Source organism: Lutjanus erythropterus, chromosome 4 (assembly GCF_056507025.1).
Source record: "Lutjanus erythropterus isolate fLutEry1 chromosome 4, fLutEry1.hap2, whole genome shotgun sequence".
NCBI lineage: Eukaryota > Metazoa > Chordata > Actinopteri > Lutjaniformes > Lutjanidae > Lutjanus > Lutjanus erythropterus.
This window is the reverse complement of record NC_139320.1, coordinates 26,576,203-26,594,559: the sequence shown is the minus strand read 5'-3', so window position 1 is coordinate 26,594,559 and position 18,357 is coordinate 26,576,203. Positions and strand designations below refer to the sequence as shown.

Below are 18,357 nucleotides of genomic sequence, written 5' to 3'. Positions count from 1 at the left end.
TTATGAGCCATGTTTTCCTCTTTTTTTGTTGTTGGGTGCTACTGATCAGACTGACTGTTACCATGGTAACATGGGTCTGTAAGGTATAATTCACTCGAAAAAAATAAATTCAGTCATTATGTACTCACCCTCATGCCGATTAAAGGTAGGGTTTATTATTTTAGTCATGGCAGGGCATGCTGGGGCTTTAGGAGACTTGGATTACACAGAGTGAGCAGTATGGAGGCATTTTATGTTTTTGTTTTTTGTTTTTTTTCTGTTGTTCCATTCCCTCACATTGTTTGGGAAATTCTGCAATGCAGTTTTCCTGTGAAACTACAGCAGTGTTTTGTGGATAAATAAAAACTAAACCTGACCTTCAACTGGTATGAGGGTGAGTAGATAATGTCTGAATTTTCATTTTTGTGTGAACTATCCCTTTAAGCCTGAGTCAACCTGTGGGAAAGGGACCTTTTTTTTCTTACAGTTAGTGAGTCTTTATTTTTGTGAAATGTAGGTCTAATTTGCAATTGACTAATCTATGAGAAAAATTAAGACTAGTCTAGCACTAAAGTGCTAAAGTGTAGTCTAAAACATCTATGTGAAACCGTCTGAAAGTGGATGATTATATTTAAGTCAAAGAAAGCACTGAAAGTACACGATACATCAGCAAAGAATATGTAGTGAAATGGATAAGAATTATCGTAAAATAGTCTGACAATTTCATTTTGACAGGACACCCTGAAGGTAAATCCTTGATTTGAAATGAAACCAGCTGATTAGTTGGATGGGGGGCGGGTTCAAATACGAGTGGAAGCCATCTTGAACGGTTGGTTGACAAGACTCTTTCGTAGTCAGCTAAAAATTACAGAGTACACCTCATAAACACCGCATAGGGAACCGGATATTTAAGGTTTTCAAGGTAAATGTACGTACGTCTAAACTGTTTCTACTTATGAATGCTTTTTAAGCAGATATTCCAGCATTTTGTGGTGGCGTTTCTAATTATCGTTAACAGTTATTTCGCCATCGCTAGCCAGTTTGGTAGCTTGCTAGCAGACGTAGCACGACAGCCGCTCCGGCGGAGCGAACGCTGGCTAATAGCTAATCCTTGATTGTGTGTGTCTAGCTTTGTATTTAAATTAACATTTGGATATGATGTCATGTGTTATTTGCACTGGGATTATAAAACTGGTTGGATTAAAAGGCGTTGAATCCGCTATCCTAACACTTACTATGAAACAGTACAAAATTAGCATGACGCTAGCGGTTAAAGCTTCATGCGCTAGTTAGCCAGATGTCGGTGGCTAGCAGAAGGACGCGTTCAGAAGGGAACCCTGGACTCGCGCAGCTTTCGCGAGATTTCTAGGCGCCGTTTCCAAATTGTGCACCTCGTACAAAGTAATTGTGTTTTATAATGTGGCAAAACTCTGGTTAAAATTTGGCTTGGGTTAAGGACAAAAACGCTTAGGAAAAGGTTAGAAAAAAAATGGTAGTTGTGGTTAAAATCACTCTCGCGAGGTTTTCTGTGGGTCTGGGGTTCCCTTCTACACACGACCCTAGCAGAAGGGTAACTTAGCCTGGTTCCCTTGTAGTTAACGTTGGTTTGACTAAATGGAGAGAAAATGCTCCCGATCAGTGAGGTATTCAGATATTTATCCGCTTATCTTCGTAGAAGGCACAATCGTGGGTAACTGTTCATATTATTTAATGATGGGCTTGACTTTCTGTGTATCAACGCTGTTTCCACATTGTTAGCAAGGGTTAACTAGCGTTAACCACCGCTATGTCGGCTAACTTTTGACGTTAGGCCAGCTGCCCACTGTCAGCTAAGCTAGTTAACCAGCTAAATATGGACTTCGTAGCTCTCCCTATCCTCCTAGTGCACAAATTGCCTTTCCCACACAGCTTCATTCAGTTGTTATGTTATGTTTTTTGGTAGGGTGTTGTTTCTGACATTGTGAATGTATGTTTCAGGTTTGGAGAGAACTGGAAAAAGGACGCAGTGGCTCAGTTATGCTACACAAGATGGCTAGCTAAACAGTCAGCCAGTTCGTGAAAGCTACTTAAGCCCTCCTGGTGTATGGTTTTCCAGATAATAATGGCAGAATACATCTAAGCCCCAATTTACTAAAGAAATCCATGATCACAAGTTTCTAAAACATTGAAAAGAGGAATTTGTTTGCTGTTCCAGAATCAGCAATATTGTTGAGGAGTTTGCTGAGACAAAACATTTAACAGTTTATATTTGGATAATTATTATTGTACAAGTTGAGAGGGAAGGACAATCTTAAGTTTGGAGTGGTCCCAGCACAGCGGACTCACTTGATCTAGAGACTGTTAGACTTTTCATTGCTATTGTAACAGAAAAGTCAAGCTAAGTAAATATGAGTACCGCTAGGACAGAGAACCCAGTGATTTTGGGCTTGTCCAACCAGAACGGACAGCTTAGGGGCTCAGTGAAGCCTGCTGGAGCACCAGGTGGAGGTGGAGGAGGAGGCGGCCCTCAACAACAGCAACTTAACCAGATGAAAGGTGCAATCAACAATGGTAATTCCCAGCCAGCCCCAACTACCAACGCTGTCATCAAGTAAGTTATTTGATTCTAGAAATGCAAGATTTTTTTTATGAGTTCTGTATTTGGTAACTGTCATTTGATATGCCTTTTACTTAATGAGAATATCACCTTCTACAGGCCTGGAGATGACTGGAAAAAAAGTTTGAAATTACCCCCAAAAGACATGAGGATGAAAACTTCGGTGGGTACAAGATAGTGCTTTTAATGTACATTAAATATCAGGGCCAATAAAGCGTCCACTGATATTGGCCTATATGTATCACCATCAGTATATATCAGCTGATAAAGATCTGCTGTAATGATGTCTGATTTGAAAGATTATGCCGAAGCATTTAATTTGAATTCTAAGGCAAAATGCCATATAGAAGCTTAACTTTATTGGCGTACTTGTTTTGGTGTACATAACCAGAAAAACTGAAACATTTGAAGAGTCAGAACTGTTCTTTGTTATTCTAAAAGTCTTAGATTTGGTTTGGTCAGAGCAATAGAATTTCAATTCATCAGCCTTGCTCACTAGATCTTAACCTGTAGTTTATGCACAGCTCAGGGTAAGACAGGTCAAGTGAACTTATCTTTCAAATATAATGTGAAATTCTAAGTATTAGTCATGAGAAGCAAGTTGGCCTAATTATTGGTTATTGATATTAGCTGAAACATTCATTTTATGCGTCCCTATTTTCTTGTCATCGTGAGTCCTGTTAAGTTATTACTATTGGCTATTCTTATAAAGAGTAGGAGTTTATCTCACAATATTTTACCATAAACAAGAATCCTACTCACACAGGTCACAGTTAACTTGTAATAATTACAGAGGTTATCTGTGATCTTAATCCCATGTGAACCTGCCATGTCTAATTTATGAATTAAAAATTCCACTGCAAATTACTTACCATATTTTGCCAAACACAGAGATCTTGTGATAATATTAGTCCTGTGTGAACTGACATCACAGTGATTTGGGTCATAATATTTCTTTTAAAATCTGTTTCTGTTGTCAGAACTGAACAGTGTGATTGCATTTATTTGTAACATATGCAGGAAGTGGGAAGACAACTCTAAACTATATCGTAAGTATGGCTGCTTAAGAACAGGTGCTTCACTTCTGAAATGTTAAAGTTACACAGAGCCTTGACATCATATCTGGAGGGTAATGTCAGTAAATTTGACTAAAGTACAGGTTTTACCGATCCTGTGTGAATGTGCCACACATAACACAGATGTGGGGGAGTGATTTCTAAATGACATGAGGTCCCCTGATAATACTAGTCTAATGCAATTTGTTAATGTGTTGAATGAGGAAAATTTAGCCTCTGTTTTATGCTCTTTTAATTTGAAATATTCATGCGTTTTCAACTATTAGGTGATTAATGCTATATTCGCAGTTATGCCCTACAAAGCATTCTGCACTATGGTCACATCGTAACACATGGTAATTAAAACCTTTCATCTTCATTGTAACGTGCAGTGGTGTGATTAGAGTCAACGTTGATTCTACCCAAGCAATAAGGGAAACATGCTACTCAACTGTGCAATGTACAGATTTTAGTTTAATTTTTTTTTCTTTCTGTTTTCTTTTTATGTATCTAAAGATATAAAGCCACTAATTGTCAATTAGATGGGAGAAAATAAACTTCATTTCTGAAATAATTTACATTTCTGAAATTGGTTAACAGTTGAGTCCGTGTTTTGGTTTTCTGCTCTGTCATTGTTAGTGGGACATAATCCATCCGTTTGCAAACCCTAATTTCTAATTTTCATGATGATTACAGGATGTGACTGCAACTAAAGGCAATGAGTTTGAAGATTATTGCCTAAAGAGGGAGCTGCTCATGGGAATCTTTGAGATGGGCTGGGAAAAGCCATCTCCAATCCAGGTACATTCAGACACTGCGCAGATTTGACCCCTTTTAACAGCAGGACAAGAAGGTATCTGAAGGATGTGCATGGTTTTATAATTATGCAGTTGACAGATCAGTTCCATTCCAGCACCTTGACTTTGACACTAACAACATTTTTTGATACATTTGCAATTATGTTTATTGTTTAATAATAAAATAGCTTTTCATATCATTTAATGCAGCAGTTTACCACTTTTTGCATATGGCTCTTATTTCCCTGCCAACAGTGGGGATTTGTCTAAAATCTGCTTAGTGTGGGGATTAGGGGTTAAAAAATTGGACAGGGTTAGAATTTGATTTGGTCCCAAGTCAGACTCGACTGATGCAGCAAATAAGAAAATGAACCTTTACACTTGATCCCCTGACTGTTCTCCCAGCTGGTCAGAGTTTGCACTTTCTCCATGAAATATATGTTTAATGGATCAGCACCAAATTGTGCACAGACATTTATGATTTCCAGACTATGGATATTCTACTAACTTCGATCCCCTGAGTTTACCCCTAGAACTCTGATGTGGTTGATATTTTTGGGTCTCTTGAAATGTATCAACAACTGTTGAATGGATTGCCATGAACTTTGGTACAAACATTCATGGTCCCCAGAGGATAGATTATGATCACTGTTGTGACACTTGACTTTGCCACCAGTGACATCATCAGGTCAACATGTCATCTTGTTCAGTCTTTTGTTTTATGGGTGTCGGCTGACATGTTTTGGAAAAAAGTAGTATTGTGTATTAATCTGTTACTGTTTTCTCAGGAGGAAAGCATTCCCATTGCACTGTCAGGAAGGGATATCTTGGCAAGAGCCAAGAACGGCACGGGAAAGAGTGGAGCCTACCTCATTCCCTTACTTGAACGCATTGACCTGAAGAAGGACTGCATACAAGGTAAGAGTTTGTTTTCTGCTGTTAAGTCAAGTCAGAAAGGTGACACTTGAGTCTTGTTTAATTCAGTCAAAACATTCAACAAGAGGATGGGACTGAAAATGGAACTGAATACAAAAAAAAAAAAAACACACAAAAACATACTGAATGAGGAAAAAAATAATTCACCTATCAATGCTAATCATTCAAAGCCATTTTTGTGGTAATTAAATCACACCAAGTCATTGGTTGTTGTAATTAGAGCTGAAACTGTTGATCTATAAATTGATTTGTCAACAGGCTTAAAATGAACAGCAACTGTTTTGATAGATAGAAATGACATTTTCAAGCAAAAAAGCCAAAATACTAATTTTCCAGCCTCTCAAAAAGGACGTTCTATTGGCAATATGTGCAACATCCAAATAAAAGCACACCAATCAAGGTTTTTGAAACATTCTGTGTGACTCTCCAGTCAATTTCTGACTCTTATTGTTGCACCTTGATTGTTTTTAGTAGGTTGGAAAGCTTCATTTTGGTATCCAAATTAAGACAAAGCTGGTTCAGGTTAATAAATGTGTGAATTCTGTTTGTGGATCACGTTTGTTTTTTCCAGCTTTGGTCATAGTGCCCACCAGAGAACTGGCTCTGCAAGTAAGCCAAATATGTATCCAGGTCAGCAAACACATGGGTGGAGTGAAGGTAATGGCAACCACAGGTGGAACCAATCTACGTGATGACATCATGAGACTTGATGAAACAGGTAAACATTCTATACAAATGGTTTCCATCTGATGTTGAGATGAAAATAACTGCAAATATAATTAAATGTGGAAGTTAAAAACCTATCGATACGCAATACAAGGTCTGAGATATACACATTACCTAAAATACACAAGTCAACAGTAAGGATTTTAAGTTGCTTTTTGGTGAAATATGTTTGCGATCTACAAGTCTGCACAATTAATCAGTAATACTATTGATATAGCAAAGAGCAAAAGCCAAATTGCAGGAGCAACATTTTTTGAAAATGGAGACTGATCATTTCTCACTAATCAAAAATTATATTGCAGTAGTTTTCAAAACAATCACACTAAGATTTCTTTTCACCGTATCGTGAAGTCTATGTATGTATGAGAATTTAGCATATTTATATATGTATTAAATTACATCTCAAGTACAGGCCAGTGTATATGGTTAATTGTTCATAATGTTCAATGATCAGTGCACATGATGTCCCATTATTGCACTTTTAGCACCATAAGTCATAAAGCTGTAATGATTGTAATCTGCAGAGAGACAGTAATCAACAGAGACAGATGACGGATGTCAGACTGGCTCATACATTAACTGTGGAGTCTGGAGAGTCTCCATCTGATCTCAGTATCTAACTCAGATAATGAAAGGTTTCGATCCTCTTTGGTGGGTTATTGGCAGTCTGCTCTCTCCAAGGGCGATCTATTTATAGCTTAATGGCCACATCACAAAACCATGGTGTGAGGTGGTTGTTCGTTTCTTCTTGGTCAAAGCCATAATTATTGACAAACACTGTTGTTGTCACTATGGAGGAAATGAGTCCTGATTACATCAGTTTGTTGTTGTTGTTGTTGTTGTTGTTGTTTTAAATTCTGCTGGTGGTTGAACTGCTAAATTATTGGCAGACGAGGTGTTGATGATTGGCAGCTAGTCAGAACACATGCTCTGTGGCTGAGTGAATCCTGCCAAATCTCTCCACTGAAGTGCTGCATGCAGTTTTCTCTGCTGCCGTCATCGGCGGCTGAAAATTGCCTCTATGATGGACATGATAATGCTTCACTAAAAGCTATTGAGGTTGAGTCCAACTTTATTTGTATAGCCCAACATCACAGTTTGCCCTAGGGTGGACTTTACAATCTGAACAGTGTGTGACACCCTCTGTCCTTTAGACCCTCAAAAGAGTAAGAGGAAAAACTCCCCGCAGAATATCTTTTAATGGGGAAAAAATGGAAGAAACCTCAGGGAGAGCCATTTTTAAATCCTCAGTGAAGTGTTAATACTGCCATTCTTTTGTACAGATCCTTCATACTTAATATTTATGTACCACTATTTTATTTTTCAGTACATGTGGTAATTGCCACTCCTGGGAGGATTTTAGACCTCATCAAGAAAGGAGTGGCCAAAGTCAATCAAGTGCAGATGATTGTTCTGGATGAGGTGAGTTTACTTTCATTCTCTTTGACTAAGGATGGGGATCTTTGAGATTTTATTGATACCAGTATCTATACTGTTTATACATACTGATACTCTTTTTGGTGCCACTTGACGTTGGCATTTGGTGCCAAAAATAAGACATGAAGTCAAGGGAAGATTTGAAATGATTAAAGTGATTTTATTACTTTTTTTTGCAGAAATCATCAATCGTCAGTTTTACTGTAGTAAAGTCAGCCCACACTTTGAACATTTTGCTCGGCTGTTTATGTAACAACATAAATACCAATAACAGTATTGTTTGTCCAGAAGCTTATTTCACAACTGACCAGTCAGGAACTGGTTCTCGATGCCCATTCTAATGTTTGACCCTTAAAAAAAAAAAAAGTGTGACTTAAAACTTAAACAGCTACTTGAGATCTCTCTGTGTGCCTTCCCCCATGTCCCTCTGTTCTACAGGCTGACAAGCTCCTGTCTCAGGACTTTGTGGTTATGATGGAAGAGATACTGGGCTTCCTGGCCAAACAGAGGCAGATTCTCCTTTATTCTGCAACCTTCCCTCTCAGCGTGCAGAAATTTATGGTACATTTTTACTCATGTTTGATTCATTTCCTATTACGCCTTCATGAACTGTGACACAACCCTGACTTTATCAACTCTTCACCTACTTCACAGACTGCGCACTTGCAGAAGCCCTATGAGATCAACCTGATGGAGGAGCTGACACTGAAGGGTGTGACTCAGTATTATGCTTATGTAACTGAAAGGCAAAAGGTCCATTGCCTTAACACCTTGTTCTCCAGGGTAAGTGTTGCCTGTCTGCACTTGATGATCCTGACTTCAGCTGTGTCATGAAAACAGCAGAGTAGAAGGCCAACTTGAGTGCAGGCTTTTAATGCAAATGGATGCATTGCAAACTTTTGAGCAGTGATGGTGTCTAAAGGATATTTTTGAGGCCATTTTAACACTAATGTATTGGAATTTAGAAATATTTTTATTGGATACTCGGTGTTTGAATTTTGAGGTTTCCAGGCATTTGCTCTGATTTCACCAGGATTTGCTACTGTTGCTCTTCTCTTTCAGCTCCAGATCAACCAGTCTATAATCTTCTGTAACTCCTCTCAGAGAGTGGAGCTCCTCGCCAAGAAGATCTCCCAGCTTGGTTATTCATGTTTCTACATTCATGCCAAGATGAGACAGGTCAGCTCAAAGTACTGCTTCACAAATACCAGCATTAAGATCATAGTACACTGGTGTTGATGGAATATGTGCCAGAGTAGCTGCTACTACTACTTTACTTTTAAAAGTGGTGCATTGTGTAGACACCCATGTGTCTCTACTTGATGTGCTGCTACCAGTCACACTAGTGCTCTATTTCTGGAGTGTTGCTGCTACTGTTTGTTTTCCCCATGAGAAACTGTACATGGTGTCCGGTTATCCAGTGCCCTGTTGCATAAAACCACTTAGGCTACCCTTACATTTTCATCCAGTTATGCTTTAGAAAAATGAGCACCTTATGGATATCCTGGGGACATTGTAAGGGAAATCTCTGATCGCTAAGGCCCTGTTCAGACTTGATATTAACATGTGTCCTCGGCTATCCAATCATAAGTGAACAACTGAAGTTCACAACTGGCATTAGTGCCACACTGAACTCCTGTCAGCCCACAATGAGCCTCATATTTTACCTGCGCTCTCAGCAGCCTCAAAGCAGAGATGGTCTGTGGTGCACTTGGATTTTATAACTGAACCATGAGCACGAAACGCCCTTCTACTTTTTCTGACTGTGTAAATCTGATGTTCTCACATCACAGATGGTGAGGAAAGTCATTAATGACAGAGAGTCCTGGCGCACCGCAGTATCTCCCCTGTCTGCTCTTCGCAGCAACATGATGCATTTTTAACAGGGAACGAAACAAACGCAATTGCTTTTAATGCCAAATTTATTAAAAGGTACAACAGATTTAAAATTCACCATAGCAGTTTTATTTCCTCGCTGTGTATGCAAATAAACGCATGTTTTTATCCACCGCCCACTGGGACAGACAGACACAATGTTTGTTTGTTCTCCCACAAACAAAGACAATAAATTAATGTAACGTGTAACATTTGCCAAAGTCACTAGAGGGCCCAGATAATTACGAATTTGTCAGAGTCAGCTTTTCACAAACTTGATAAAGTATCTCCACACTCAGCCCTCTCTCAAAATGGAGTCTGAGTTTACATGGTTTTTCATAAACATCTGCTGCAGGTAAGAGCCCAAATGAAACTTGAGATGAAACAAATTAGGCTGTCAGTTGTGTAGGAGGTCTTTCAATGTGGCGCAGGACACGTGTGTGTTCACATTGCTGAAGGAATGTGGTCACATGCAGCCCAGACCACCCCTGAATCCTGTATTTTTTTATTTAAACTCACCACTTCCTGTTGACTCCTGTCAGTGTTTGGTTTGTGATCTCCTTTCTTGTGGTCACAGTAATATTTTCATATTTTTAATTACTTAATTTACGGTTTGTTTCACAGCACATTTGCCACATTGGTTAGTTACTTCTTGCCACATCTTCTGCTTGTTTATTTGTTATGGTCAAGTTAAATTTACTTTGTTTTATGTACTTGTGCTTTATATATACTTTGAAAAGACTAACATTGTCATCTGCTGTCCAATTTGGCTTTTTCTTTTGCATTTTTTGTCCATTTTTGAGAAGCTAGCTAACACAGACAATACTGTCTAATAACATTAAATAATGATGCAGTAAAGGCCTAAGGCTGTCCTCTTGCCCAAGGGCTCAGACTAAGGAGCCATGCAATGCTCCTAATTGAACCTCTCAGCTGCGGGAAATATTTTGAATAAGCGAAACTCTTCAGTTTTAAACGTATGCAACTGGACAGAGGTGCCTTGTGATTTGTCAACTACTGTTACAGATTGTCTTGAATACATAAAGTATTTACATCACAGCCTAGTTTTATGGCTTAGCTCATACTTTATGTAGTATTAAGTATGGTGACAATAGAACTAAATGCTGATAACGTGGTGCTTTTCCACAGCTAAAAATTCAAATTGTTGCACTCATGGGGGTTACATGACATGCTGCTGTGTAGTGTCTATATGTGAAGTAGACAGGAATTAATGTGGAGTCTAAATGCTCTTTTCTCTTGTGCTCTCCAGGAGCATCGCAACCGTGTGTTCCACGACTTCAGAAACGGCCTCTGCAGGAATCTCGTCTGCACTGGTAAGTGGCAGAGCCACATGTGTGTACATCTGCTGCATTTTACAAAGAGAATTGTGAAATTCTCTCAAAGCTGTTTTGTTGGAACCAGAAACTACACAACACCGCCAGACTCACTCTGCCCCAGTTTGAGCCGGTATTTTCCATGCAGAGTATTAATGAACACTGCTCAGATTGTGGAAGTTGGAGTTGATAATTTAAATGATTTAAATATCAACCCTGTTTGCCACAGACTTTTCAAAGCGTATCAAATCAAATTACAGTTGACCTAGTTTTATGAACACAAAGTGCCAGCGATGTAATATTTCTTGTCTCTGTGTTGAAACGGTGCAAATATTTTAAGCGTGATTAATATCTTTCTCATACATTTCTTTTATGATGATCTTTCACATAAGTATAAAAATATTGGCTAGGTCATATGAATTGGAAGGGACAAATGTGGTAAATCTTGGCTGAGGGGAAAAAACTGGGAACCTCTGTCATAGAGATGTAAACAAGATGTGGTTGCCACATAGCCTTTTACTGGAATTACTCGCCTAAACACGGAACAATTGAAGCATTTTGTTAAGTTTAGCTGACCAGCCAGAGAACACTGATGAAAGCCAAATGGGATACCACAGTTTAACCACAATGAGCTCACGTTGCCTGTAGGAGAACACCAGACCGTTTGGTTCAGAGTGCACTGATGGAATTGATGATTTTGATAGCAGTAAGATGGTGAGAGCATGGTGAGAGTTCAAAGAAGCGAAATGCTTAGTGTGACACACACTCTTCACAATTATGATGACTCATGCGCACAAACACTGCCGTGGTGTCATGTTGGTTAGACTGGTTTTCTCCACAGGTGTGACCACGTTTTTTTGCTGTTAAGGTTGCAGCAAACAGAACTATTATTATTGTTTACATCTTTTAGTTTTAGTTTGTAGTGACTGGGTCATAATAAACTACTGCTTCTGTTGAAGTTCTTATTCTGCAGATACTTAACATTTTGGTCCAGAAGTATGATGTTTTATTTCTTGCTTTGTTTCCCCTTAGACCTCTTCACAAGAGGAATTGACATTCAAGCTGTGAATGTTGTGATCAACTTTGACTTTCCTAAGCTGGGAGAAACGTACCTTCATCGCATTGGTAGATCTGGTAAGAGCTGGTCATGTTGATTTTGACTGTGCAGCCTCTTGTTCAAGGATGTTATTTTAGGTCAGAAACTATCATTTAAACTCTCTCGTCCTTAATATCCAGGCCGCTTCGGACACTTGGGTCTAGCCATCAACCTCATCACTTACGATGACCGCTTCAACCTGAAAGGGATTGAGGAGCAGCTTGGAACAGAGATCAAGCCCATCCCTGGCATCATTGACAAGAGCCTATATGTGGCAGAGTACCACAGCGAGAGTGGTGAAGAAGTCAAGCCATGAGCCAGTAAGTACACAGAGACCGACTAAACACACAAGTTCTTACTCTTTCAGGATAATTTTAACTGTTTCTGTTTCCCATTGTCTTTTTGATGTCGGTGTAACCTTTTTCACTCACAGGCCAGGATAAAAGATTTTATAATTAGATTGATTAATGACAGGCATTACATTAAGTGTTCTGCTACTGGGCATGCTGGGTCATTGGTACAGCTTACTGGCATCACCAAATGTAATTAAGACATTATTACTGTCATTACTTGGATGGTGCTTTTCCTGCTGTGCCAAGGAAATGTCCTCTGTCAGAAAGGTTGGCCACATTTTTAAATATAACAAAGGCTGTAAGACAGGAAAGAAAATGTGCACCACCTATAAAAGTGTCCTTTAATGCAGTTGTCACTGTGCTGCGACAAGGCTGCAGTTTTTCAACTTGAGACATTGTGTTCGGGCACCACAGAAGGTGTCTGACCTAAAAGTGTCCTTGAGCCAGACACTCAATCTCTACTAGCTGCAGGAGGGACATCCTTCATGCCATTTTCAAGAGTTTTCTGTTGAACAATATCAAAAGTATCTAGAGATGTCATGGACAAGTTTGTTGGCACCTGATCAGAGTCCTTTAATATTTAATTTGTTGATACGGAGTCCAATCAATACTCAATTTACCTAAAAGCTCATTAAATATGCATTTACACATTGAAAGAATGGGTGTAGCTGCTGAGTTTGTTACCATATTTTCCAAGTGCTTCTAAATACTGAATGTATTTTTACTTTTAAAAGCATCAACTTTCATTTATATCTCATCAATGATTTAACAGAAAAATGTGACTCCCAGAAATGGTGTGACCAGTCAGATTTGAGAGAAGACTGTTGGAGTTGGAGGAACTACAGATACTCTCCCCTCACATCTGTACAGTGGTGTTAAAGTTGACTTTGTTACCTCACAGACTTCTGCATTAATTAGCAAAAACTAATATGACCTGCAACCAGAGGTTACATTAGACTTTTCCTTTTCCATCGTTTTAATGGACAGTCATAAAAATTCTGTTATAATCTATTTCTACCCTTGACTTTAATTTTCATTTTTTAAAATGATAGACCATTTTTATATGATTTAATTTTCTAAACTGTCACAGTAACCTTTAATATACAGGACAAACCTAGAGCTTTATAAGGGCATGGAAAGAAACAAAGAGACACTGATTGCGGTCACTGCGCGTGTCAACAGTGGAGGTCTGTTGACAACACAAAGTGCTGCTTATTATACGGCTTTAGATGAACTTCTCCCTTGCTGCAGCTGACAGAACCACTCGTTACGAAGGCTCATCCTCAGTGTTTTAATTTGTTATAGTGACTGACGGCCTTCTGATTTCTGTCACTGTTTAAAAGAAAATAGCCACATGTCATATTAACCAAATGTTTTTTTTTTTAAACTGACAACTGTCTGCGTCAATTTAAGAGAAGCTGCTACTGTATGTATGCACACCCTGTGTAATTAAAGATGGAGGAGAGGTACAGATTGGTTAGCATTCGTTAGCGCTGGGATTTAACAAGTCCACATATTCTGCTGACGTCTGTGTCAGAACTCAAGAGTCACTTGTATCAGCAGGGCTCAACATTAAGGATTAGCTGCTTTCCTGTCGGCCACATGAAGTAAATCTGGAAACTCACTTGTGGTCAAAAAAACAAGCTATTTTAAGTGATTAATCATTAAACCCATTTCTGTCCACAGTGGAATTGTATAATTTCCTTTACAGCACCTGAAGCACTAGCTGAGCACAAATCCATTTAAATTTTTCAGATCAGTCAAAGTATCAGGCCGTTAAACTGTTTCTTCATCCTTTAAGTTGTTGGTCACAAGGGATCATAGGAACCTGTACTTTTGTGTTTTTGTGAAAAATTATAAAATGAGTAACCTTATGTGACACACAAATAAATATAAACTATTACATAAATGGCTGTACATCAAAAACTAAAAGGAGTTGCATCAAATGAGTGGTACCACTGTATTAAAAACAACTTCAGTTTTAATGATATGTGCTTTGATCTAAAGTAAATTAGTTATTTGGCATGTCAAATAAATTATATAGTTATTGCATTCTAAAGAAAATCTACTTTGTCAACCATTAAGGCATGTGAAAAATCTAAATCAAACATGTTGTCATATGTAGCCACACAAGATAAGACAAGTTAACACAGTAAATTTTGTTTCCACCTCTAACAACAGAAATAAAATCTGGGAGATTTTTCTGTACCATACTAAATAGTCATTCATGGGTTAAAGTCATTGTTCATGCAAAAATGACAGAAAATGCTGTTTTTAGCCTCTCATATAGGAAGATTCCCCACTTTTCCTCATTTATTATCATATAAAACTGACAGTCTTCGGGTTTAAGATGAAATGAGACATTTAAAAACATGACCTGGACTTTAAAAAGACTGGGGTCGACAGTTGTCACTAATTTCTAACATTCTACAGATGTTGCAGCTGTAGGATAAAAATCTCAGTTAACTTTTAGCCACTTATAAAGAAAACAATTTGTAGACAAATAAATTTTTACTTTTTTGTCCGGTCAGGTTGGTCTGCAAAAACATTCAACATTGAACCCTGATCAGTCCAACTAAATTTCATATTCATACTCCTCACATATGTGAGTGAAATCCTGGCACTGCAGGCCGACTTAGACGTTAGAAACGTGGTAGAATTAGCATGCTGAGGTGGACAAAACAGAAAAGACAGAATCAGTGCTTGATCAGTTTACTTTAGCTGATACTAAGCCATGAAAATACTCCCAGATGTCTTTAGTAAAATCTTAAATGTGGTTTGGTAAGTTACGAGGTGATGTAACAGAACATTTGAACACTTAAAAGTAGCCTGGACTGTTCTGAAATGACAGTTTGGATGTAAATCTTGAGTGAGAGAGCTTGGGTTACATGGTTGAAAACAATCTGGTCTAATTCAATTTCCCTTTTTCTCTCTCTACAGATCAGTCCATCCTCCATTCCCCTTTGTACCTTTTTTTCACCCCTAACCCCCCCCCCCCCTGTCTTGGAGTTCTTTTTTTATGTACAGTTTCTGTCTGTCTTCCTTTTTTGGCTGCCACCATGAGGAATGTGTATTTTGACGGACGCGTTTCGGAAGAACTCATTTGCCCTTTTCCGGGGCTCTGTGCTGCACCACCACACCCTGAAGACATAAGCACCGCGAGGAAAGCATGGGACCAAGTTGAAAATATATCAATGCACATTGTGACGATTCATATCCACCAATGACACAAAGCCAGCACCAACAGACCGCTACACGACACCCTCCATCCTCCACCTTTTATTTTGGAAGTTTTAACCAATTTGTATCAAGTGCCTTAACAAGCAGTTCAACTCCTCTCTAAAGTAATAACCCTTCATTATCCGCCATCTCGCTCACTTCATACCACACACACTCACGTTCACCTAATTGAAAATTTGTCACTAATTTAATGTCCGACCACGTAGGTGAATCCATAATTGTTTTTGGTTGGTTCATCCGTTTGCAAGGAATGGAGCTAATTAGAGGGAGGCTGGTCTGAAGTATCTTTTCGCTGGCTTTGGCTGCACTTCCGTCTGTCTGGCTGACCCATGAGGACAAACTTGGATTTTCCATGGACAGAGATGCTGGATTTTCTCCAAGAGACAGCCAGACTGCCCAGTTGTTCATGAAGAAGCTTGTGCTTCTAAAAGACCCAGACCCTTTCCTCTGTCTTCAGCATCAAAACACTAAAAAACGAAAAAGCAGCCTCTCAACACCATGAGTCATGAGGATTCCTGTTTCGGTGGAGTTTAATTGTAGGGAACGCTTTTTTTTCCTCTTTAATGTCCTGTGTTTCACTTTCCTATGGATGGCCATACTTAATTCTACGTGACAGACGTGCAGCTGACATGTGGGCTGCACCCGACACCTTGTGTATATACCTTCATTTTAAGATTGTTTTAAACAAGTTCAAAAGGCTGGCTGACAAAATGAAAAGCTTTTTTCCCCCTTCTCTCTTGTTAGCACTGGAGACTTTTTCCTTAATTGCCAGTTTGTTTGATCTGCAATATCGGCCTGTGAATTTATTTATAATTTTAGAAATTGCAGAATTTATTAGAATCTAAAAAAACATTAAAAGACCTTGTGCATGAAATGTTTTTGGAGGAAGAGTTCATCACTGATAATCTTTTTAGCCCCTCCAAATTTGTTGGCGAGTGCAATTCTCAAAAAGCTGCACTTAAACTGAGAGATTGTTTAAATTGTTGCCCGTGTTCTCCTGCGACCAGTGTTAACAAGTGCAGTCTACACAGATGGCTTTGTTAAACTCATGCATTTGAGTAATGAATTCTTTGTTGTCACCAGCCTTAACTTGTGAAACTGACTCTGGAGATGCTCTCTAAGATCTCCAGTGAGTGTTGTCATTGGAAGAGAAAATAATATTCTATCATGTAGTAGTACTACTCGCTGCAGTGCAGCTGAATTGGCAGAGAATTTGCTTTCTGGGGGAGGTATTAAGCTGTTACGTTGATCTGTGTGCTCTTTAAGCACAACTACATTATTTCACAAAACGTTGAGGAGGAAGCTGTGGATTTATTTGCCCCCTGTTGAAGAATGTCGGCCGAATGCATCAAAATGAACCATCTGACCTAAAATGTAGCAGGAATTCATTCTCTGTGCATTGCAAGTTGGCTGGCTTTGACTTAAAAAACAGCTAACAAAAGATGCCTCATTAAAAAAAACACACAACCTGAGCAGCAGGTTGGGCTGCACTTAAAACACAGAGAGATGGGTTCATGCAATAACACTGACTGCACTGCTTTTTGTACGCTCATGATGCCCAGATGAGAGAGGAGTGTGTGGTAGTGCAGAAAAACATTCATAAAAACAATTGGCATGGAGGGGGAATAGGCATGAAGGATTACAGATTTAATGTTAGTTGGACTGATTGTTTAAAAAATAACTTGGGCACTTCAGACTGCTGAGTTTGTGGCTTGATATTTTGGGTTTGGGTTACAGTTTTTTGCTTTTTTTTTTGCAACATGACAACCATATTTTGCATGAAGGTTTTGGTTGGTTGATCAGCTAAAACCTTTCTGCAAATGCGGTTCCCTTTTGTTAAGGTGAGATGCTCTCTTGACTGTTCTAATCAATGAGAATTATTATTATTGCACATTTAATTTAAGCTCTTTTAAAAAGATAGAAGCGTAACAATACTGATCAGTTTAAAAATACCATTTTATTTCTCATTGGTTAGGACTGTGATTCCTGTTTTCTCAGCTCTGTTGTTGTCCCCCGAATACTTGCACATCTAATTTGGCTCATTGTTTGGGTGGGATGGGTGTCTTTGTTTAAAAAAAAAAATCGAAATTAAATTAAACAGTAGTTGAGTGAACAGGGATCACACCGTGCAGACACTTGGCAGCCGTCTGTTTCTTGTCGGCCCACTGGCAATAATCAATGCTTCCAAGGCTAAAATCAACAACTCTTCAAAGTTTTAGTGTTCTGCTTTCTTTGATGGGATGCTGCTTTACTGCCAGTGGCTGCCATGTTGAGAACCTTAAAGACTGAGACAAGAGCATCTTGCCCCAGATTGGGTGATTTAATTGGACAGTTTGTGTAACTAAATTGTCTCATTCTTTAAGGTCTTTTTTTAAAAAAAAAATTGTGGGGTGGGTAAATTGGTGTTCTCGCTGCCCTGATGCACACATTCATCCTCCCTCGATAGTTCTGACAAATTTATGATAAAACACAGCTTTTGTGTACAATTTGGCAAACCTGTCGAGGAGGATGTGAGAGGAGTCCGGTCAGGGTTTCTTTCATAACTGGTGCATCAGTAAAATAACATGGGGAGGAGCCTTTGGGCATTACAGAAACAAGATGATATGATCTAAAGATCCAAAGTTTAGGTACATGGGTATAAAAAGGTTTGACAAAGTTGCCCTTAAATTTGGAATTTTTGTTTTCAAATGAGATGTTCATGTGGAGTACAACTTATTTAAAAAGTCTCCAAATTTAAGTGAAGAATTTAAAGCCTGAGTTCATCTTTTCTTTTTTTGTTTTTGTTTTATTTGATGGAAAATTGGTCGTTATTTAATTGGCAGATTTTTCAGTGGAGCTAATTTTACAATGGACTTAAGTTTAAAGGATGTCATCAACATTATTGGATACGATTTGAAAGTTTTGTTGAAAATAAAGCTCACTGAAATTTATTGTGT

General features: G+C 38.7%; 1 protein-coding gene across 1 annotated transcript; it reads left to right on the top strand.

The window, feature by feature from the left end:
- Nucleotides 1-768: 768 nt before the first annotated feature.
- ddx6 (DEAD (Asp-Glu-Ala-Asp) box helicase 6) lies at nt 769-18,351 on the top strand. Its single transcript, XM_084717434.1, has 14 exons — nt 769-901; nt 1,957-2,569; nt 2,675-2,738; nt 4,327-4,431; nt 5,216-5,345; nt 5,935-6,081; nt 7,417-7,511; nt 7,965-8,087; nt 8,181-8,309; nt 8,589-8,705; nt 10,669-10,732; nt 11,765-11,866; nt 11,969-12,148; nt 15,122-18,351. The coding sequence occupies exons 2-13, from the start codon at nt 2,367-2,369 to the stop codon at nt 12,142-12,144; spliced, it is 1,455 nt and encodes a 484-aa protein (XP_084573560.1). The 5' UTR covers nt 769-901; nt 1,957-2,366; the 3' UTR covers nt 12,145-12,148; nt 15,122-18,351.
- The last annotated feature ends 6 nt before the right edge of the window (nt 18,352-18,357 follow it).